Source organism: Peromyscus maniculatus, chromosome 11, assembly GCF_049852395.1.
Source record: "Peromyscus maniculatus bairdii isolate BWxNUB_F1_BW_parent chromosome 11, HU_Pman_BW_mat_3.1, whole genome shotgun sequence".
NCBI lineage: Eukaryota > Metazoa > Chordata > Mammalia > Rodentia > Cricetidae > Peromyscus > Peromyscus maniculatus.
The window spans coordinates 44,015,936-44,038,577 of NC_134862.1; the positions used below are offsets into that span (position 1 = coordinate 44,015,936).

The window sequence follows — 22,642 nt, forward strand, 5'->3', positions numbered from 1 at the left end:
GACTAATGGTAGTCATTCCATAAATAACATACAGAAGGAAGAGGGGTATGGGGGGGGGGGTGTTAGGAAATTGGAAATAGAAATGAAGAGTTTTGGGGTTGTGTATGGCGGCGCACGTTTGTAATCCCAGCATTCGGGAGGCCGAGACAGGAGGATTGCCACGAGTACGAGGCCAACCTGGGTTGCAGAATTAAACCTTTTCTTAAAACAAAACAAAACAAAAGTGTTTCGGTGCTAGATATGTAGTTCAATGGTACAGGGCTTGCCTAGAGGTTCAATTCCTAACATCGAGGGAAGAAAAGAAAAAAAAAAAAGAAAAGAAAAGGTGTTTCGGAGCTGAAAAGCCGGGAAGTCGGGTGGGAAAGTCAGCATTCCTTCCCAGGGTCCGCTCTAATTCTCCGGGCTCCCTTTTCCATCACGCGCGCAGTGTGTGCCCGGAGAAGCAGCTTCTGCAGTTGGCCAGTGTGAGGCCGAGCTGCGACGGCGCGAGCGAGCTATTGGTTCGAAGAGAGGCGGGGCGGGGCGTGCGCGGGAGCGCGCGGGTGATTGGCGCGCGCAGGAATGCCTGGATCGGAGTGGAGGGGGGGAGGAGGTTGCGGGGGGTGGGGGTGAGGTAGCGCCGGGAAGGTGACGCGGCTGCGGAGGTGACGCCGTGCGGTCGCGCGGCCCTTCCGGCGCGGGCAGGGCGCTGAGGATCGGGCGACCCTCGGCCGCAGGCCACCTCCAGCGCCGCGGGATGTAGCGCCCGGGCCCGCGGCCCCCAGCAGAGGCAGCCGGCCCGGCCGTAAGTGTCCCGTGGGCGGGCGGGCGGGACGCGGGCCCTGCAGGCTCAGGAGGGGACTGCCCGGGAGTGGCCCGCCCCTGGATCGCTGCTCAGCGCCCGGCCCTCCGAGAAGTCCGCCGTAAACATTTCCGGCCCCTCCCACCGCTCGTCGCCTCCGTTCGGGGGGCTGCTGGCCGCGGTCGGAGCCCAGCAGTCCTGGGGTGCTGCTGTTTTGGCAGCCAGCCGCGCGGGAGACGGCCGCGTTCCAGCCCTGCTGGCGACCCCCGGGCTTGAGCCTGCGAGTTGGGTGCGGGAGCACCGGCCCCCCCGGTGGCCGGGATCCCCAAGGCCCCACCGCCAGCCGCAGGTCAAACGTGACGGGGATCCCTCCTGGATAGGGTTGGAGGGGAGGTTGATGGACAGTCGACAGGCCTAAGGTAATACTCAGCTAGAATGTAAACAGATGCTGAAAGTGTTGGGAAAGAACCCAGATTTCATTTCAGAAATCTAGGCTTGATAGATGCTGCTGCGTTTGAGACTTTGGGTCTTCTGGCACTTGGTTTTAAGAAAATACAGTGGCAGTCCCTCGGTTTCTGGTGCTTCGTGAGTGAAGAAGAAGAAGCTGGGCGAATTTCAGTTTACACAGTTTCAGATGTCAGCGGAGCACTAAGAAGCCACGGGATCTGCTATATTAATCAGATTATTTCCCTCGAGTATTTAGCAGACGGGCCAGAGAACCCAGCAGTTGCATTGCCGTGGTAAATCAAGCGAAGATGGTAATGGGTAGCTCTGTTCCAAACCAAAGTGATGTTGGGATGTGTTTACTGCCTTTGCCTTTGATAGTGCCGGGCAGACAGTGATGGTGCAACCGCTGTTCCTGGGGCTTTATAGCAGCAAAACACTGCCCGGAACTCCGGACGGCGCTAAATAGATTGCAATGTCAGGGTTCCCGGCTTGCAGCCACTACACATCTTTATTCCAGAAGTAGTTTCCGTGTCCCTGTTTTTTGCTAGGTCCTTGAGAAATCAGTCTTTTTTTTTTTTTAAAAAAAAAAAAAAAAAAAAAAGCTGGTGTTATCTGCGAGGTATTGGACTTTGGTGTGGACCTTCACAAGACTGTACCCACTTGCAGAGTAGAAATCTCAAGTGGTGTTCACAGTAGCCCAGAAATGACATGATTTCTGAGGAAGAAGCAAGTAAGTGACTACTCCCTGCGCGTGAGAGAGAATGCTGGGAAGCAGCCCCCACTGCGGATGGACACAGCGCACCACCTTAACTAGGATGTTGGGCTAACTTCTGTCTCTTCGGGGTGACCTCATTTTGTTTTTCTAAGATTCCCTGATGGAAAAATGGATTGTTCACTGCGCTGGGCGCCATGCTTTTTCACGCCTTGTTTAGATTACTGTGCCTCCCTGGAATGCCCTGCTACTGCTATCTATACCCATCACATCTTAAAATACTTCTGCAAAGCTTTCTTGATCGTTTCAGCTAAAGTGACGCTTTTCTTCTCAGCACCTGTTAGCTCTTAGCTTTATGGCGATGCTATTAGGAAGCAAATTATCCAATAGACATCCCCTCCCTACTTTGTTCTTGGTTTTCCGAGACAGGATCTCTCTGTGTGTAGCCCTGGCTGTCCAGGAACTCGCTCTTTAGACCAGGCTGACCTCGAACTCACAAGAGATCGACCTGCCTCTGCCTCCTTGAGTGCCACTACGCCCTGCTAATATTTTTAATTTTGAAAAATGTTATGTACAGCTGTTTGGTCTGAATGTATATGTATGTGCACCATGTGCATGCCTGGTGCCCACAGAAGATGGGTCGGATCCTTCAGAACTGTGAGCCAGCATGTGAATGCTGAGTGTTAAACCAGGGTCCTCTGGAAAGCAGCAAGTGCTGTTAACCACTAAGCCAACACTCTCAACTGGCTTACAGCCCTCAGTAACCTCTTCTCTCTCTCTCTCTCTCTCTCTCTCTCTCTCTCTCTCTCTCTCTCTCTCATTTTTTTTTTTTGGGGGGGGGGGATTCGAGACGGTTTCTCCATGTAGTTTCAGTGCCTGACCTGGATCTCACTCTGTAGACCAGGTTGGCCTCGAACTCACAGAGATCCGCCTGCCTCTGCCTCCCAACCACCAGCCGGCAGTAACCCCTTCTTAAAGGTGGTCAGTAACCATGCCAAGCTTCTTACTCTGCTTACCTTCTCTCTGTAGCCAGAGCTGTACGTTCTGTAGTACTCAATAGATATTCTCAGACTAAAGGATAGAATTTATCCTTTATATCCTTATTGTTGTAAGCCAGTAAATATTCTCTGCTTCTGAGGAAGTAGTGTAAAGCCAGACGGAGACTCTTGGACACACCCCTGCTACATTATCTGCCCATCTACTCGTCACTCTGAGGAGCTGTGTCATCTTCACATCTAGGAGCTTTATTAAGTAACGTGTTTTTCTTGTCTGGTGCAGGTATTCAGCACACTTGTTACATTTTGTCCTTAATGTCCCTTTGTCCCCAATCTGCTCATCAAACAGTTCTCATCATGCTGAACTTAGTCCCATTCGCTGCTCAGAAACGTTGGGGGTGTGACTAATGTTTATGAAGGTTGTAGCAGTCTTGAATTGCAAAGATCCTAAAGATACGCTCGAGCCAAACCAGTTCCCAGTGATTGGCTTTTCAGCAAGTACCTGCCAGTTTCCTTGTGCTTCAGTGGGGCTTTAGGGGCGCGCAGTTTCAAGTGAGTTTAGGGTTAGATGGTTTAAAGTGAATTTGAGGGTGCACAGCTTAGAGCGAGTGCTATATTGTGCTTCTGTATCGACCAACTATTTGTAATGTGTTCGATTTTAAAAAGCAGCTGGAAGGGCATGGTACATGCTTGTAAGTAATCCCAGCTTTCGGGAGGCTGAGGAAGGAGGATTGCCAGAGTTTCTGGACCAATCTAGGTTACATAGGATGCCCCAAGCCAGCCAGGATTGCTTGACAAGACCCTGTCTCAAGAAGAGTTGGGGTGGTGACATGAAAGTCTCCCTTATTATTCCCTGTGCTCCTCCTCCTCCTCCTTTTGCTGGTTCTATAGGAAAGTTTACCCATCTCTGAGATTAAAGAAAGGCTTCATTTCTTCAGTTGGGATAGCTTTAACTGGCTGAGAGCTACCAGAGGAAGTTAGATTGTGACTTGCTTCCCCTTCAGATTCTGAGTCAGTGACACTTGGCATCAAATAGAAGAGCTGAGGCCCCAAAACTGTAGTTTGGTAATGTCAAACATTGACCTTTGCCTTGACTCATTTTTCCCCTAACAAAGACTGGGCAGAGGAGAAGTGGGTCTCTGTCTGGACTGCTAGGCTGGTCTTTCTCTAGAATGACGAGAATCGAGCTGCATACACAGACCCAACTCCCCTTCCTACTCTCAGAGAGTCTAAAGCCTTAGGTCAAATCTGGACCCTTTGAGCCTTTGACTCCAGGGAAAGTGTGTGTCATAGCTTGGAAAACTTGGAAACTGCTTCAGAGAATAAATTATCAAAATCTCTAAGGGAAACTCTCCAGCTAATTGGGCGGTGATTAAAACTCAACTTTTTCTCCAAGTTTGGTGCTGGATTATCTTATTTGTAGGAACACAAATACCTCTTCTTCAGAGCTTTACTCTATAATAGCTTACGTTTATCCAGTTGGGAAGCTTAGTGGTAAAGTTTATTAGCTTGAGTTGAAGAAATCCCAACAAAAATGCACTCGAGTTGGCTCAATTATAATTTGCTGTGTTGGGTGTGGCCCTATGAGAGGAAAGGTGTTTCCTCTAAAATGCATAAGGACATAGAGTGTGGGCAGAAAGTTGTACTTCTTCTTGGCTCTCCTGGGTCTCCTGGAATCGGTCTAACACCTTAGGGGTTTGTGTTGAATTTAAATTGACAGAATAAGATGCTTGTAATTTCCTGTTGTTGGTGAGTGGTTCACCATACAGCAATGTTATTTTCAGGGCCTAGTGTGACTGCTCTTTTTTCTTGCCAGACCTCAGATCCCTCTCTCTTCCTTTCCTGTCTCTGTGTTGCTACAGTTTAGAAGACCAAACTGGACAATGGACTTTTCTCACTATGCTGACATGATCTCCATTGACCTCCATTGTATGTACATTAATGCATGATGATATGTTTTATATGATGAATTGTAGCTGATGGCTGCGATGTGAGTTAGCTGGGATGGCTGTTAGGTTTAGAGACTCTGGGTCTAAGGAGATGGGAGGGGCTGGGAGCTAGTGATGGAGGAGCTGGACAGAATCGGTAGAATCAAGTGATTTGGAAGGAAAAGAGAATAAGACTTTGTCCAGTGGATTTGAAGTCACAAAACTTTTCTGGTCAATTAAAGAAACCAGTAAAAATACCAAGTTGGATTCTGTTTCTGATCTTTGGACCCTTACTGTACAACTTAAAGCTTGTATTATCCTTGTGTCTCTTGTGGAATATTTAAACAGCACTCAACTGAATTAAGTGTGTGACCATTCTGTTTAAAGAGTTCTCTTCCTGCACTGTTCTCCTGGAGCAGTGAGATCATGTCACTTAATGTGGACATGTCACAAATTAACTTAAGCCATCTGATTATGCCAACAGTGATAGAACTTCTGTTCTGCACAGGACCTCATACTACTAAATATGTTTGTTAAGTATTTGATGACTCAGTTGCCTTACTCTGGGGGAAAGAAGAAGAGAAAGCCCCGCAGTAGAGAAAAAAGGCACAAACCTTGACCAGTGGAATGATGATAAATCATATGTTTGTTGGCTGGATTGTACCCCCTTCATTCGTTTGGAAATACAGATTCAGACCAAAACTGTGGGTCTGCATCATTTTAGGACTGGTGTGTTATGATTGTGTTCCAGAATGCAAGTGCTTTTGTTTAGTTTCTCCCCTGGTTGCCTGCTGGAACTGGTAGTTTAGTGTGTCCTTCTTTTCGGACTTCTCAAAGACAACCAAAGCTATTTGTTGGTTTGTTTGTTTGTTGCTCAGTGTTACGAATTAATCTCTGAGGACTGTTTATTCGGTAGGACTTCCCTTTGAGGAAGTACGTTTTGAGGTCAGCAGTTAAGATTTCCCAATATTTCTTTTCATGTGAGCTGCTTATCCGCTGAGGTTTCCAGGGGCCTCCAGTTTCCTGTTCTTCTTGAGCTCAAGTGTTGACTGTGACTGTGTATGTTGGCAAATGTCTTGTCACAGTCTTGCCCACTTGAAGGAGGAGGAACTGGCTGTGTTGACATAAAGGTGTGCTGTATAGTGAGTTATTGTTTGTGTCTCGCTGGGACTAGATTTGACTCTTTCAGCTTTGCGTGTGTGGTAAGCATAGGATGATGCATGAGTTCTGAGGATCGCCTTCACCTGAGGGCAGATTAAAATATTAGTCAGGCATCTCCAGAACCAATAGGAGGCAGGCAAGCAGATAGGTAGGTACAGGCATTTGATAGGGGGAATTAGCCCACATGAGCGTGGAGGTTAACTCTCCAAATAGACCATCTGCAAGCTAGAGAACTAAGGAATCCAGAGGTGTCATTACCAAATGAAGGCTGAACGCTTCACAACCTGGAGGCCCTTGGTGCTTGTCCCAGAGTCCAAAGGCCAGAGAACCTAGATTCCAAATGTCTGCAAGAAGCTTCCATCACTGAGAGAGAACACTTAAAATTTATTTATTATTTATCTACTTATCTATTTATTTATTTGTTTGAGACAAGGTATAACTGTGTAGCTCTGGCTGGTCTGGAACTCTATGATGTAGACAAGGCTGGTCTTAAATTCACCCAGATCCACCTGCCTCTACCCTCCCCCACCCCCATGCAGATTAAAGGTGTGCAACACCACACTCCCTCAAAGTTCACTTTTCTTCTATCTTGTTCTGCCTGGGGGGCAGCCAGTTAGATGATGCTAACTCTCATAGGTGACAGCAGATCTTCCTTACTCGGGTCAATAAATCAAATACCAGTGTCTTCCTGAAACCCAGCACCCCAAAGAATGCTTTACCAGCCATCTGGATGCTCCTTAATCCAGTCATTGATACCTAAGATTAACTATAACCTACATATGCCTAATTATAATCTCTGGGAGGGAATTGAGATTACTCTTGGGTAAAAACCAGTGCAGATGCCAGAGGTGTTTGTTTATGTAGTGAGCTGCCGTGGGCGAAGCAGTACGTCTTTGGGGAATAGTCATGTTTACTTCTCCACATGAAAGAGCCAGGCTCTTAAGTTTAAATTCCTCTCCCATCATAAACCCACTCTGCTTTTTCTGCACTGTCCTGTGTTAATATTCTGGCTAGCGCTGTTGCTATAAGTAACAAAGGCCCTTGTCTGTGGAGAAGGAAGACTTGGTCATTTACAACATAATAGAAATCTTTGGAAACATTCCTTTCTTTTTTTATATTATTTATATCTCCCTGAAGCCTAATTTGAAAATGCTACATCAAGTCCAATGCAGAAAATCCTAGAATGTTTGAGAGTTTTCTGAGAAGACTGAATTCTGATTTTCCTAAGTGATCTTGTGTGTCTGTATCTAGTTTATAAAAAAGTAATTTGAGTGGGGCTTAAGTTTACGGGCTATGGTGGTTGGGACATGCTCTTGCAGAGCTGGTGATAGGTATGTGTGTGGCAGAGGGCAAACTTGGGGTGCCTCCTGTCTTCAGCTTCCTGCTTCCAGGTAAGTCGTTGTCTGCTGTTAGAGAAGTGTGATGGAAGCTGTCGTGGGAGCCTTGAACCCAGACTGGACTGTATTCTCAAAAACACGGGAGCAGATTTTGCAGAAGAATTAACCACTGAGTGTGTGTGTGTGTGTGTGTGTGTGTGTGTGTGTGTGTGTGTATGGCATATATGTCCAAATATATGTAGATAAAGGCCAAATGAATTCAGTTATTTAATCCATTACTATTCCTGTGTGATCTTTTAGTAATTGTAGCCAGGTGTGTGTTTCACTTAAAAAAGGGAGGGGGGGGGGATTTAGCTCAGTGGTAGAGCACTTGCCTAGCAAGTGCAAAGTCCTGGGTTCGGTCCTCAGCTCCCGGGGAAAAAAAGCAAAAGAGAAAGCTAGGCCTGGTGGCAGAGGCCTAAAGCACTCTCAGCCCTCTGGAGGCAGGGGCAGCTGGGGATCTCTGAGTTTGAAACCAGCCTGGTCTACATATCAAGTTCCAGGCTAACTGGAGCCACATAGTGAGGCTGATCTCAAACCTCCCTACCCCCTGGCCAAAAGAAGAAACTAGATTTAGGGAGTACACTGCGGTAGCCAGCTAGACAGTACCAAGAGTACAGTCTACAGCAAGTCTTGGTATTCTTGTTGTTAGTTTCACATCTAGGCCTCTCATGGGGAGACGGGGTTTGAGGAGGGAGTGGTAGGCATTACTGTCCTCACTGAATGGGCTCCGTTCCTGTGGGAGAGCCTTTTCAGAGTGGGTACCCACTTCGTGATGGTGACAGTTTGGTATAGTAACAATAAAATCTGTGGTGGCAAAGAAAACTAGGTCTTACATTTTTCGTGTGTGTGTGTGTGTGTGTGTGTGTGTGTGTGTGTGTGTGTGTAATGAGATCATATATGTATATAATGAGATTCTATATGTATATGAGATTTTATATATGCATATATCTGAGATTAGAGTTTCTGGTGAAGCATAATATTCTAAAAAAGACAGCAGATTTCATTTAAAAAATGAGCTAGCCTTTACAGTTGGGTCGGGTGAGCTGATCAGCTGTGTCATATGCAGTCAGAATGACAGAAATGAATTCCATGTTGTCAACACCCCTCGTGTTCATGTTTGCAGTGTCCACCATCACAGGAAGATCTCTGCCCCCTGGGGCTGAGAGACCCCAACCTTTCCTCAAGCTGAAGCCTGAGGGTACTGAGGTACCAGCCAGATGTCTTCCCACAAAGGGCCTGCGGTGGCACAGGGCGATGGGGCTCCTTCTGGGAACAGAGAAACTGACACAGTGGAACTGGCCGAACTGGGACCCCTGCTGGAGGAGAAGGGCAAACGGGCAGCCACCAGCCCAGCCAAGGTAAGCTGTCTTCCAGAATTGTTCCCTCGCCCGGCGCCCTCCTGAGCCTCTTCAGCCTGTTGTTTAAGATCAGTGTACCAGGCTCTGCTGACTCCCCATGGGAGGGCATACCATGTTGGAGGAGGGAATGGGGGAATGGGTTGGGGTGAAAGGCTGGAGGGGCTGGAGGAGGGAGGAAGGGGGATCTGTGGTTGGTATGTAAACGAATAAAGAATTCCTTAATAAAAAAAAATTAAATCTGCCAGTTGGTGGTGGCACATGCCTTTAATCCCAGCACTCAGGAGGCAGAGCCAGGTGGATCTCTGTGAGTTCGAGGCCAGCCTGGTCTACAGAGAGAGATCCAGGACAGGCACCAAAACTACACAGAGAAACCCTGTCTTGAAAAAAAAAAAGAAAAAAAAGAAAAAAATTAAAATTAAAAAAAAAAATTTCATCTTACTTCCAGAATAACCACAGTTCCCTGGGAATAGCTCTATGCTAGTCTTTATCGCGCTGACTTGTAGGTCTCTTTATTTTTCTCACTGTGAGCTTTTGGGAGTTAATTTCCCAAAAGAGCACCAGTGCTTTTGTAAACTCAGTGTTCGGCAGAGGAACTGAAATAAAATAATCACTAAGTGAACATGAATTAATGTAATAGAAGAAAACTCCTTCAACTTTGACTAGTGGAAATCTTTCAGGTAAAAGGATCCTAGAAGTAACCAGTCCAGAGCTGATGTGGAGACTCCCTGACACACACCTCTCTTGTTCCTAGTCCTGAAACTCACTCTGTAGACCAGGCTGGCCTCCAATTCACAGAGATCCTCTTGCCTCTGCCTCCCAAGTGCTGGTGGGCTTTTTTTTCTTTTCTTTTCTTTTCTTTTCTTTTCTTTTCTTTTCTTTTCTTTTCTTTTCTTTTCTTTCTTTCTTTCTTTCTTTCTTTCTTTCTTTCTTTCTTTCTTTCTTTCTTTCTTTCTTTCTTTCTTTTTTTAAAAGGCAAGTACTTTCCTGGGAACTGGGTATGGTAACATATGTTGGTAATTTGAAAATTTGGTAGGCTGAGGCAGGATGATTGCAAATTTGAGCCTAGCTTGGGCTATACAGACCTTGTCTCAAAAACATCAGCAACAGGAATCGCTGTGCTTAGTCGGGTGCACGGCTCACGCCTATAATCCTTTAATCCCAGCACTTAGAAGGCAGAGGCGGGCAGTCTTTGTGAGTTCCAGGACCACCAGGGCGACGTAGACCCACTTTAAACAATTAGTAAGTGACTATTGCTGTGTTGGGCGCACTTGATTGGCCTAGGGATGAGTGGACCATTTTGGAGGCCCCACATGCCTGGGAGCTGCTGTAGATTCAGAGTGGTTGACACTTCTACTTTTTAAGAAAATATGTATTTTATGAGACGAGTGTGTGTGTGTGTGTGTGTGTGTGTGTGTGTGTGTGTGTGTGTGTGTGTGTGTGTGTGTGTTGCACACACCACATGCATGCAAGAACCTGTGGAGGTTTGAAGAGAGCATCAGGTCCCCTAGAACTAGAGTTACAGGCAGTTGTGAGCTGCCACGCCGGTGCTGGGAACTGTACCCCAGTCCTCTGGAAGAGCAAATAAGTTTTCTTAACCACGACGCCATTTGTCCTATATTTATTTTATTTGTTTGGTTGGTTTTTTGTTTGTTTGTTTTTTGTTTTTTTGGTTTTTTTTTTTTTTTTTTTTTTTTTGGTTTTTGGAGACAGGGTTTCTCTGTGTAGCTTTGCGCCTTTTCCTGGAACTCACTTGGTAGCCCAGGCTGGCCTCAAACTCACAGAGATCTGCCTGCCTCTGCCTCCCGAGTGCTGGGATTAAAGGCGTGCGCCGCCGCCGCCGCCGCCGCCGCCGCCGCCGCCGCCGCCGCCGCCGCCGCCGCCGCCGCCACCACCACCACCCTGCTATTTTATTTGTTTTTGTTGTTGTTATTTTATGTAGCTCTGACTGGCCTAGACCTTAACTAATGTACCGTGTCGATGAGACTGGCCTCTAAAGTCACAGTGATCGACCTGTCTGCCCGCCAGTGCTGGGATTAAAAGTGTGTGCCATCACCCCGGCCACCGCTGTCATGATAGCAGTCCCAGAGTATGTGATCAGAGAGCAGCAAGTTAGAGTGTCAGCGTAGTCACTGAGGCGGCAGTCTTGAGGTTTTGTTTTGAAAATTAGTGGACTGGAGCTCAGTGTGATGGTGCACAATTTCAATCCCAGCTCTCAGGAGGCAGAGGCAGGTGCATCTTCCTGGGTTGAGGGGCCAGCCTGGTCTATATAATGAATTCCAAGCCAGCCAGGGCTATGTATTGTAAGAAACCCTGTCAGAGAGGGAAAAGAGGAGGAAGGAGGGGTAGATAGATAATTATTAGTAGACTGGCGGATAAGACTGTTTGGGAAATTGGGGGAAGTTGTGGACTACTTGTCCTCCAAGAGATAGGGGCTGGCAGGATGGCTCAGTGAGTGAGGTGCTTGCTGCCAAGCCTGAAGAGCTGAGTTTGATCCCTGGAACCTACGTGGTAGAAGGAGAGAACCAATTCCCTCAAGCTGACTTGAGTTCTGTATGCCTTGACATGTGTGCTCATACACACGCACACATACACACACACAAATAAATTTTAAAAAATGCTTTAAGAGAACAGGTACAAAACGTCTAAGGCAACATGTACCTGTAATAATATTGAAGTAAATGAGATTAAATTAATATATATATATATATATATATGGCTGGTGCACTAAGCCTGTGTCTTTCCAAGGCTAGTCTCTGTCAATCTGCCTCCTCTGTGCCCAATAGAACTTTACTCTGGTACTGACGAAGCGTGAATCTCAGGCAGCAGTGGTGTGAACTCACTATGTTTGGGAGAGGAGGCACTGTTTTATGGGGAGGCTGGGTAGGATGCCGTGACTTTGAGCTCCTTTGGATCTCCCCGGAAATGGTCCAGGTGAGGAGGTGAGGTCTAGCTCATTGTGTTGGTTGTCCTTAGGCTGAAGAAGAACAGACATGCCCGGTGCCTCAGGAAGAGGAGGAGGAGGTGCGGGTGCTGACGCTTCCTCTGCAGGCCCACCATGCCATGGAGAAGATGGAGGAGTTCGTGTATAAGGTGCAGCCTAGAGCTGGAAAGGGAAGGGTGGGGAGTGGGGGAAATGGGAGGGGGGCAGGCTTGTCTGGGATGTTTCCAACTGGCAAGCTTACCTGGGGTTGAAGAACATTTGCTTGATGACCTGATTTCAATCCCTTGATCCTCGTGGTAAAAAAAAAAACGAATGATTCCCATAAGTTGTCCTCTGATCTTCACATGCCCACTCTTGAACATGTATGAACACATACATGCATATAAAATAAATACATTTAAAAAAGAAAGAAGAAAGAATTCTTGCTTTAAAAGATGTAGTATTAGCCCAGTAAGAACTTAGAATGTAAATGGGGGCAGAGGAGCAGGAGACAAAGGGTCTCTCTAGAGTACATCAGAGGAAGGATTTGTCTATAATTTGAAAATTCAAGGAGCCTAAGGAGGTTCACCATAAACTGGTCAAAATATGGTCAATACCCTGATAGTCCCTTTTTTTTTTTTCCTTTGGTCTTTGGTATCTCCAAGTCCAGGCTTATTTTCCTGTGACTTGGGACCGTCTGAAGCCTGAGTGACAGCCTCCTAGACAGGTTCTTCTGCAGTGCAGTATCTCAGAAAACCTGGTCTTCACTGGCCCATCTAAAGGTGCTGTGTGTATTGTAGGTCTGGGAGGGACGCTGGAGAGTCATCCCATATGATGTTCTTCCGGACTGGCTGAAAGACAATGACTACCTGTTACACGGCCATAGACCACCTATGCCCTCCTTTCGGGCTTGCTTCAAGAGCATCTTCCGCATCCACACAGAAACTGGCAACATCTGGACCCATCTGCTTGGTGAGTGATTTAGATGAGGAAAATACACAGTTTTTATTGACAAGTGCTATACCACTGAGCAACATTCTCAGCAAGAACTCTACTCTTCCATTAGTGGTAGTGATGCACACTGTAGTAGTTTGAAAGAAAATGGCCCCATAGGAATGCCACAGGAAGTGGCACCATTAGGTAGTGTGGCCTTATTGGAGTAGGTGTGGCTTTGTTGGAGGAAGTGTGTCACTGGGGCGTGGGCTTTGAGGTCTCAGATGCTCAAGCGAGGCCCTCTGTGACACTCTCTTCCTGCTGCCTGCCAATCCAGATGCAGAACTTCCAGCTCCTTCTCCAGCACCATGTCTGCCTGCATGCTGCCATGCTTCCTGCCATGATGATAATGGACTGAACCCCTGAACTGTAAACTACCCAATTAAATGTTTCCCTTTATAAGAGTTGCCGTGGTGCCGGGTAGTGGTGGTGCACACCTTTAATCCCGGCACTTGGCCTACAGAGAAACCCTATCTTGGAGGAAAAAAAAAAGAGTTGCCATGGTCATGGGTACCTTCACAGCAACAGAAACTCTAACTCTGACAGGGAGTCTCACCATGTAGCCCTGGTCAGCCTGAAACTCCCGTGTACACCAGGCTGGACTCAAACAGAGATCCAAGTGCTAGAATTAAAGGTGTGTGTCTTAGTTGGGGTTTCTATTGCTATGAAGAGACCCCAGGACAACAGCAACTCTTATAAAGGAAAACATTTAATTGGGCTGACTTACAGTTCAGAGGTTCAGTCCATTATCATCATGGTGGGAAGCATGGCGCATGCAGGCAGACACGGTGCTGGAGAAGGAGCTGAGAGTTCTACATCCGGATCTGCAGGCAGCAGGAAAAGACTGTGAGCATGACTAGGCCTGACTTGGGCATCTGAGCCCTCAAAGCCCACCCCCAGTGACACACTTCCTCCAACAAAGCCACACCTCTAATAAGGTCAACCCGGGTGAGCTATTGGGACCATTGTCTTCCAAACCACTACAAAATCAAAGAAACAAACCACAAAAAAGGAATTCCAGTCTTACTTGCTAAGTAAGGAATTCTATAATGTTTGTCCATGGGGAGAAATAAAGTTTCTCTGAATAATTGATATCAGGAGTCATGCCTTTAAATCACCATTGACCTTAATTGACATTTGCTTGCTGCTCTTTACAACAGAGTAGAAGCCCCCAAACAAGGGAAAAGGATACCGTATGTCCTATTGGATTCCTGGTAGAACGTCCATGTGGTGGGAGCTTGCCGCTATCAAAACAAAATGCCAACATTTCACAGAATGTTATTTTTGTGGCCTGGGAATGTACGTTTGCTGATAGTAGGTTTGCCTGGCTTCAAGAAGCCCTGGGTTTGATTCCTGGCACGATTACACTGGGCATGGTGGCACATGCCTGTAATCCCAGTCCTCAGGAGGTGGAGACAGGAGGATGGGAAGGAGCATCCTTAGCTACACGGGGAGTTACATGACACCCTGTCTCAAAAATAAAATGTCTTGCTGGGTGGTGGTGGCGGTGGCGGCGGCGGCGGCGGCGGCGCACGCCTTTAATCACAGCATTTGGGAGGCAGAGGCAGGTGGGTCTCTGAGGTTGAGGACATCCAGGGCTACATAAAGAAACCTTGTCTCAGGCTGGAGGGATGGCTCAGAGGTTAAGAGCACTGACTGCTCTTCCAGAGGTCCTGAGTTCAATTCCCAGCAACCACATGGTGGCTCACAGCCATCTGTAATGAGATCTGGTCTCTGGCCTGCAGTCATACATGCTATATACATAATAAATAAATAAATCTTTAAAAAACAACAAAAAACCTTGTCTCAAGAAAATAAGAAGAAGAAAAATGAAATGTCTTTGTTTGGGTTGGTTTCTCTCGCTGATGGCAGTTCTCATGGCTGGTTCTCCTGGGTGACTGCTAGAAGCAGGGGCTGTCACGGCGAAGACATTCCACTTTTCCTCATGGGTTTTGTGTTTCCTTTTTCCCTTGTGCAGGTTTTGTTCTGTTCCTCTTTTTGGGAATCTTGACCATGCTCAGACCAAACATGTACTTCATGGCTCCCCTGCAGGAGAAGGTGGTTTTCGGGATGTTCTTTCTGGGCGCGGTGCTCTGCCTCAGCTTCTCCTGGCTCTTCCACACCGTCTATTGTCATTCAGAGAAAGTCTCTCGGACTTTTTCCAAGTAAGTTGAAAGGACAGCAGTAGCGGGGACCATGTGCGTTATTGTCACATCTTGTCCCAGTGCCGAACAGGGGCTTGAGCTGCTCTAGCGATGACTGAACCCGTTGTACCCAAGGGAGTGAAGTCTTCTCTTCTGTTGTTATGACAAGATGATGAAGTTTTTCTTGAAAAACTTCATGATAAACTTCCCACAGCCTCCTCAACAGATGGAAACAATCCTGACTGTGTTTTCTACTGAAACAGTACTGTCTTTTGTGAAACTTGAGGTGTCGGTGGGTTGTCTTCAAGGCCAACTACATAACTGTAGCTTATCTTTGTATTGGCTCAGCCAAAGTCGCATGTGCAGGCAGTCTGTGCCTCATACGGCTAGTGCTCTTCACCCCCACCCCCTGAAAAGCTTATCTTTGTTGGCCAGGCATTACTAGACGCATCAGACCAGCAGCTGCCTGTCGGGCGCTGTTGATGTCCCCAGCTCAGCCTGGGGATTTGTTTACTTGAGTGGTGGTGGTTGTTCCTGCTTTCTTAGTAAGGGTGGTAGATGATTTCATTTCTCCCAGTAACACCAGTGACTAGAACATCTTTATTACCTTGGTCAGTGCCAAGCAAGATGGGATGCACCTGTGTTCTCAGCTACTCTGTGGGATAAAGGAAAAGACAGGTCTGGTAGCCAACATTTGTAATCTCAGCCTCAGGAAGCTAAGGCAGGAGAATTGCTTTGAGTTTCAGGCTAGCCCAGGCTACATAGTGAATTTCAGGTCAGCCTGGGATAGAGAACAAGACTCACTCCAAAAAAAAAAAAAAAAAAGAAAAGAAAAGGAGAGTTGGTCGGATGGCTCAGTGGATAAAAGCATTTGCTACCATGCCTAATGACCCAAGTTCAATCCTGGGACCCACTTGTAGAAGGCAAGAACCACCTCTGACCTCCATACTCAGGTGATAGTGAATATATACACATATACACAGTAATTTAAAGGGAAAAGTAATGCGAGAAACCCAAGGATGTCTGGGGAGAAGACTAATTTATTAAGGGATGAAATGGACCACACACTCACAAATCCAAAAATGAAATGATGCCATTGCCTCTTCGTCTCCCAGAGACAGATGGGGAACACTCCAGACCAGTTCACTGAACCATGCATCAGGAAGCCTTCCACGTCCAAGAGGTTTCTCAGCTCCAGCCTTCTTCCCTGTTAAGAGGTCACGTAGGCAAGCGAGAAGCACAGCCTCTATTGGGCCACATAGCCCAAGGTCATGGGTGTAGCTACACTCCCACTACACTTCCCCCTTTTGTCTAAATAAGAAGGTTCTAAACCTAATACAAAACTATATTCAATAAGAACGATTATCAAGTATTTTCCAGGAGAAAGAAACAAAACAAGTGGAACTACACCCAACAAGAACCTTAAGTAAGAAACATACTAAATGTCCAGATCATAGGTAAATGGCAAATTATAGAGATTACTCCTAAAGCTGTCCTGTGCTGAAGAATCTAAATCTAGTACCTGATATGCTCTTAGCTAAGATACAAAATGGTTACAACTGTGACCATCTATTCTTCAACCCCATCAAAGACCTGAGAAGGAAAATAATATTACCTGGGTAAACAGAAAATACAAGCAAACAACTTCCGAAAACATTCAAGAAATGACAGAGACAGCTGGCTGCCTGGACAGTCACCCAGAGTTTCTCTGCAGTGCTAGGGCATCCACTTGGCTATAGACCTAGAATATCTGACAGACCTTTTTCAGAAGCAGGATATTTTGAAAGACCATCTTATCCTGTCTTGGCAAGGTTCAGCATTCACTTTTCCTTGTGTCCTGCTCATCTGGAATGAACAGCATGCTTACTGTCTGCAGCCGAGGCAAGGGCAGTTCTTTACCCAACAGCCATTTTTTGCCAGGAAGAAGACAAACTCCATATGGAGTGTCTTTGATGCCCAACATCCTCTCGGGAGTAGATCGATGCTACCAGGAGCAATCGTGTCTCACATCAACAGAATTCTAAGTTATCTAAATATTTAAATGCCATATTCTCTAGGTCTATGACATGTTTGAAGATTGCCTATTTATCCAACATATATTTCTGTATATCTAGAAAACCTAACTAACATGATTATAAGTATGATAAGCATGGGTGACTATTGACTTGTATCAACCTAAAAAGCTTAAAGACTGAGGCTTCACATTACAAAAATAATCTGTAAACAAATGTACAGTATAAGGAGAATGACCTCAAATTTGTCACAATATACAAAAATATCTTAATCAGAGGTAGAAATGTATAGTGTAATATGACAACCATATTCTTAATATGTATCAATATACAAAATAGCCTAAACAGGTAGAACATACATACAGTATGACAAATGTAATTTTATATTTGTATCAGTATACAAAATATTTCAAATAGTAGGAACCTATGTATAGTATGACAAATAGAGCTTTGTATTTGGGTCAATATACAAATTATCTTAAACAGGAATAGAAAAAATAATTTTACATTTGTATCAATATACAAGAATCCATACCAATGCAAACTATCTAAAGCTGACAGTTACTGATTTAGTTTATAAGTAAATACAATAATCTACCTTATTATAGTTCTCTTTTTTCTTTTCCAAAAGAGAATCATGAGTCTAAACTTTATTGTTCCACCCCCAACCCTTTTACAACTTATAATTACAACTTACAGCCAACCTCTAGCAGATGACAATTATCCATAACCCTGAGAAAAAAAAACCTGTTGGGAGAGGGGGCATCGTTTTCTTAAAATTGCTTCCTGCTCTGTAGGGAACAACAGTTTCTGTGTGGGATTCTGTAAGAAAACCAAAACAATGGTTAAGTCTCTTGAGGACTAGCTGTAATGTTAGTAGCCAGTCTCAGAGTAATGGGCAAAGCTTATATAAAGTTCTGGCTAGAGGTGTAAGATGGCGGACCATCACACACACCTTGGAATTGTCTCCGGCAGTTTGCAGTCCAAAGCCGATCTTTGAGTAGTGTTTATCAGCTTAATAGCATCATTATGAACCATAAGAACAGGACAAGCAAAAGTACCTTACACCAGTCGTGGTGGCCATAACTGTAATCCCAGCACTCAGGAATAGAGGCAGGAGAATGAACTATACATTAGAGACCAGTATAGGCTACCTAACACAACCAAAATCCCCTATGCTCTTAATCTAAGGGTTTGTTTTCAGAACTCCATCAGATTGGGGAAATAACTCAGAACCCTTTCTGAATGTGATGCTGAGAACCAGCTGGATTGTGGCAGAATTTCTAAAAGTGTCTTATGCAGCCCAGAATGGCCTTAAGGTCTCTGTAGCCTTGAACTCTCCATCTTCTCCCCTCCACCTTCCAAGTGCTAGGATTATAGGTGTGCTCAGCACACCTGGCTTTCTTAGAGAATTTTTTACTGGAAGGTAAAATGTGCTTAACCTTGTGGAATCGGAACTACAGAGTGAGTTCCAGGCCAGCCAGGGCTACACAGAGAAACTTTGTCTCAAAAAACAAAGACAAAACAAACAAAAAATGTAAGTTTTATTGGGAATTTCATTCTTGTGTACAGTGTGTTCTGATTCTATCTATCCCGCCCTCCAGCTTCCTTCCAGACCTTCCCCGGCCTGTCCTCTCCCAGCTTCATGCCCTCTCTTTTCTTTCTTTCTGTTTTGTTTTCAAATGGTCTGTTGAGTCCAGTTTAGTTCCCAGGATAGATTGTGGGGAAGGTTGAGACTGGAGAGGGTCCAATCTGGGTGCAGGTGAAAAACAGTTAATGGCAATGAGCCCCAGGAATTCTTCATTTCTCCCATTCATGCGCTTGATTTTTGTGGCTTGTTTTTAGACTGGACTATTCAGGGATTGCTCTGCTGATTATGGGGAGCTTTGTCCCCTGGCTCTATTACTCCTTCTACTGCTCCCCACAGCCACGGCTCATCTACCTCTCCATCGTCTGTGTCCTGGGCATTTCTGCCATCATTGTGGCACAGTGGGATCGGTTTGCCACTCCTAAGCACCGGCAGACACGAGCAGGTGAGTAGGCCTGACTGGGCTTGGTGCTGCACGCCTGGTCCAGTGGTTCTCAGCCTTCCTGCTGCTGCGGCCCTGTGATACAGCTCCTCACATGTGAGCCCAGCCAGAAGATGATTGTCGTTGCTACTTCCTAATTGTCATTGTGCTATTCCTATGAATCACAATGTAAATAGCTGTTTTCCAATGGTCCTGAGTGACCCCTGTGGAAGGGCTGTTGAACAACGCCCCCCCCAAGGGGGTCTTGACCCAAGGTTGAGAACCACTACTCTCATCCCAAGTACTCAGAGATTGATGTGGCTGCATCAGAAGTCCAAGGCCAGCCTGATGACCCTGTCTCAAAGTAAAAGATAAAAGGGCTGGAGATAATAGTTCCAAGGAAGAGCATTTGCTTCTTGCCTAGTATTTACAAGGTCTAGGGTTCAGTCCCTGGTACTGGAGAAGGAGGAGGAAGGAAAGAAAGGGGGTTGGGCAGGTAGGAAAACATGTTGTAAAGCTCAGAGGTGTTCCACCATGGAATGAACCAGCCCAACCCTACTGTTTTGGTTTGTTGTTTTTTTTTTTTGTTTTTTGTTTTTTTGTTTTTCTTTTGAGACAGGGTTTCTCTGTGTAGCTTTGTGCCTTTCCTGGATTTCACTTTGTAGACCAGGCTGGCCTCGAACTCACAGAGATCCGCCTGGCTCTGCCTCCCGAGTGCTAGGATTAAAGATGTGTGCCACCACCACCTGGCTTGTTTTGTTTTTTTATTGGTTTTTTTTCAGACAGGGTTTCTGTGTGTAGCTTTGGAGTCTATCCTGGAACTTGCTCTGTAGACCAGGCTGGTCTCAAACTCACAGAGATCCACCTGCCTCTGCCTCTGCCTCTGCCACCACACCTGGCTTACTTTAGTCTTTATGATTTTAAAATGTAAATTGTAGCTGAACAGTGGTGGCACACGCCTTTAATTCCAGCACTTGGGAGGCAGAGGCAGGTGAATCTCTGAGCTTGAGGCCAGCTTGGTCTACAAGAGCGAGTTCTAGGCTAACTAAGGCTACATAGAAATTCTCCCAATCTCAAAAAACAAAGATAAAACAAACAAAAAAATGTAAATTTTATTAAGAATTTTATTCTTGTGTACAGTGTGTTTTGATTCTATCTGTTCCCCCCTCCAGCTCCTTCCAGACCAACACCTGCCTGCCCCCTCCCAGCTTCCTGCCCTCTCTTTTCTTTTCTTTTTTTTCAAATGGCCCATTGAGTCCATTTCTGCCCATATGCACATGGGTGTGGGGCCGTCCACTGAAGCCTGGACAACCTCCCCCTGGCCACACCCTCAAGGAAAACTGACTGCTTTAACCAGTATCCATCAACTGTCACAGCTCTTCAGGGACTTTGTGAGCCTCTCCTGTCTGTGCTGGAATTCAGACTGGCTTGATCCTGTGCCGGTGTTTTAATGATCCCTTAAAAAAGATTTATTATTTACGATTATGCATGTCTTACTATGTATCTGTATGTGCCCATGGAAGCCAGAAGAGTGTCAAATCTCGTGAAGCTGGAGTTCCAGGCAGTTGTGAATCGCCTAACCTAGGGGCTGGGAACTGAACTGGGAGGTTTCTGGAAGAGCAACAAACACTGTAACACACTGGCCATCTCTTCATCCTTTTCTATGGTCTTAGTGGCAAACCCGCTGTCCTGGCGGTGGAGCCACTGAGCCCTAGTACCAAGTCATAGATGAGTTTTGAAATAACCTTTTGTGATTTTTCAAAGTTTGTTTGTTTATTTTGAGAAAAGGCCTCACTAGGTAGCCCTGGCTGGTCCAGAACTCAATATGTAGACCAGACTGGCCTGAAACTAAGAGATCCACCATCCTCTGCCTCCCAAATTCTGGGATTAAAGGAGTTCACCACCAGCTAGTCCCACCCCCCTTATTTATTTGTGTGTGTGTGTGTGTGTGTGTGTGTGTGTGTGTGTGTGTGTGTGTGAGTCTGTGTCTGCCATGTGTGGGCAGGTGCCTACCGAGGCCAAAAGAGGGCATAGGATCCCCTCGACCCACAAGAACTGTCTGCTGTTGGTCATCTTTGCCTAAATCCCCTAAACATGTACTATTCATCAGAAAGAAGTTGCTTTTCATAAACACATAAATTGCAGATTCAAATCGGAGCCTTCCACATAGCTCTTTCCTGCTTGACAGTCATGTCTGTTCTGTTTAGGAGTGTTCCTGGGACTTGGCTTGAGTGGTGTTGTACCCACCATGCACTTTACAATCGCTGAGGGCTTTGTCAAGGCCACCACAGTGGGCCAGATGGGCTGGTTCTTCCTTATGGCTGTGATGTACATCACCGGAGCTGGCCTGTATGCTGCTCGGATTCCAGAGCGCTTCTTTCCCGGAAAATTTGACATATGGGTAAGAAATGACTCTTAGCAGGGCCTGGGATGGGGAGGGACTGACCCAAGGTCAAAGCTCCGAGGAGAAGGTGTTAAGTGATTTGGGTCGTGAAGCATTTGACTGTACATTGTGTCTGAAGGAAGTCAACACTGGTGTCTCTCTGGTAGTTGTTTATAATGTTCTCTAGGGAGCATCCGTTTTGTGATATCAGACAGTTCTTAAGAGGAAACCAGAAGAGGCGAATGCTTCCTCCGACTCCTCCCATTTCTCCTAAAGGTGGATCTCTGTTTATTCCTACAGTTCCAGTCCCATCAGATCTTCCACGTCCTGGTGGTGGCTGCAGCTTTCGTCCACTTCTATGGGGTCTCCAACCTTCAGGAATTCCGTTACGGCCTAGAAGGTGGCTGTACCGACGACTCCCTTCTCTGAGCCTTCCCACCTGAGGGTGGAGGAGGAACTTCCCAAGTGCTTTTAAAAATAACTTCTTTGCTGAAGTAAGAGGGAGAGTCTGAGTTGTCTGTTTCTAGAAGAAACCTCTTAGAGAATTGAGTACCAGTCAGCCTCAGCTCACTGTCACAGCCACCGGGCAATAAACCTCCCCCTTTCCATTCCCTGGCTGGGAGCCACTCCTCAGCAGGCCCCTCAGCAAGGACTACTGGTCCTTCCAGGATAGGACTTTGAAGCTCATGTTGAGATTTCACCCATTCCTCCAGCCATTTTGGGGGAAAAAAAAATTATGAACTGGGATTCTTCAGAAATCATGTTTGGTTTTTTCTTGAAGAAAATATCCCTCCCTCACCCCCCATCCTTACTTTGTTACCTGGCTGATAACAGGCCACCCATTTTTGTAGCTCACTTTTCAAAAACAATTATAACCTGGTCCTGTCTTTCTAGGGCCTAGATCTGCTTATATGGCAGGACAGACGAAGTCACCGCCTTGATGTAGCCCGGCTAATCATGGAAGTATGTCCAGGCTTCAAGTAACTTGAGTTTAAAACCTTTTTTTTCTTGGCAGAGTAATGTAAAATTAAAATGGGGAAGATATTTAATATTTAATACTAAGCTTTAAAAAGAAACCTGCTATTATTGCTGTGTACCTTGATGCAAAGACTATTATGATAATAAAAGAAAGTACAGACAACGCTTGGCATTCAAAGAGTTAACGTGTATTGTCTCAAGTGCTTGCTCACAGCTCCAAGGAATTGAGGCTCATGATGACTCCAGCTTCTCCTGGGACACAAATCTGAGTCGTGCTGACAGTCAGACGTACGTGGTCAGGGAGTTAGCACAATTCGGTGTCCAGCCTCTGATCTGCAGTACAACTTAGCACCACACAGACATCGGGGAGGAAGATGACTGTGCAGTCTGGGGCTGCCCCTCGACTGAGAGAGTGTGCCCCTGTTCTGAGACTAGTATTCAT

The 22,642-nt window shown here is 46.0% G+C and overlaps 1 protein-coding gene across 3 annotated transcripts; it reads left to right on the forward strand.

The window, feature by feature from the left end:
• The first annotated feature begins 595 nt into the window (after positions 1-595).
• On the forward strand, positions 596-22,363 carry Adipor1 (adiponectin receptor 1). 3 transcript variants are annotated; one of them, XM_042258177.2, is made up of 8 exons: positions 596-784; positions 8,527-8,761; positions 11,735-11,851; positions 12,482-12,653; positions 14,653-14,839; positions 18,676-18,863; positions 21,047-21,240; positions 21,523-22,363. In XM_042258177.2, exons 2-8 carry the CDS (start codon positions 8,621-8,623, stop codon positions 21,649-21,651), a joined length of 1,128 nt encoding a protein of 375 aa, XP_042114111.2. In that variant the 5' UTR covers positions 596-784; positions 8,527-8,620; the 3' UTR covers positions 21,652-22,363. The 3 variants fall into 3 exon arrangements, with proteins under 3 accessions (XP_042114111.2, XP_042114112.2, XP_076403560.1); XM_042258178.2 differs by lacking the exon at positions 596-784 and adding an exon at positions 915-1,200; XM_076547445.1 differs by lacking the exon at positions 596-784 and adding an exon at positions 4,803-4,864.
• Positions 22,364-22,642: the final 279 nt, after the last annotated feature.

Coding starts and splice junctions, on each gene's coding strand:
- Adipor1 (XM_042258177.2), top strand. CDS start 8,621: ATGTCTTCCCACAAAGGGCCTGCGGTGGCACAGGGCGATGGGGCTCCT. Junction 11,852..12,481: donor TGGAGGAGTTCGTGTATAAG/GTGCAGCCTAGA, acceptor TGTGTATTGTAG/GTCTGGGAGGGACGCTGGAG. Junction 21,241..21,522: donor CCGGAAAATTTGACATATGG/GTAAGAAATGAC, acceptor TTATTCCTACAG/TTCCAGTCCCATCAGATCTT.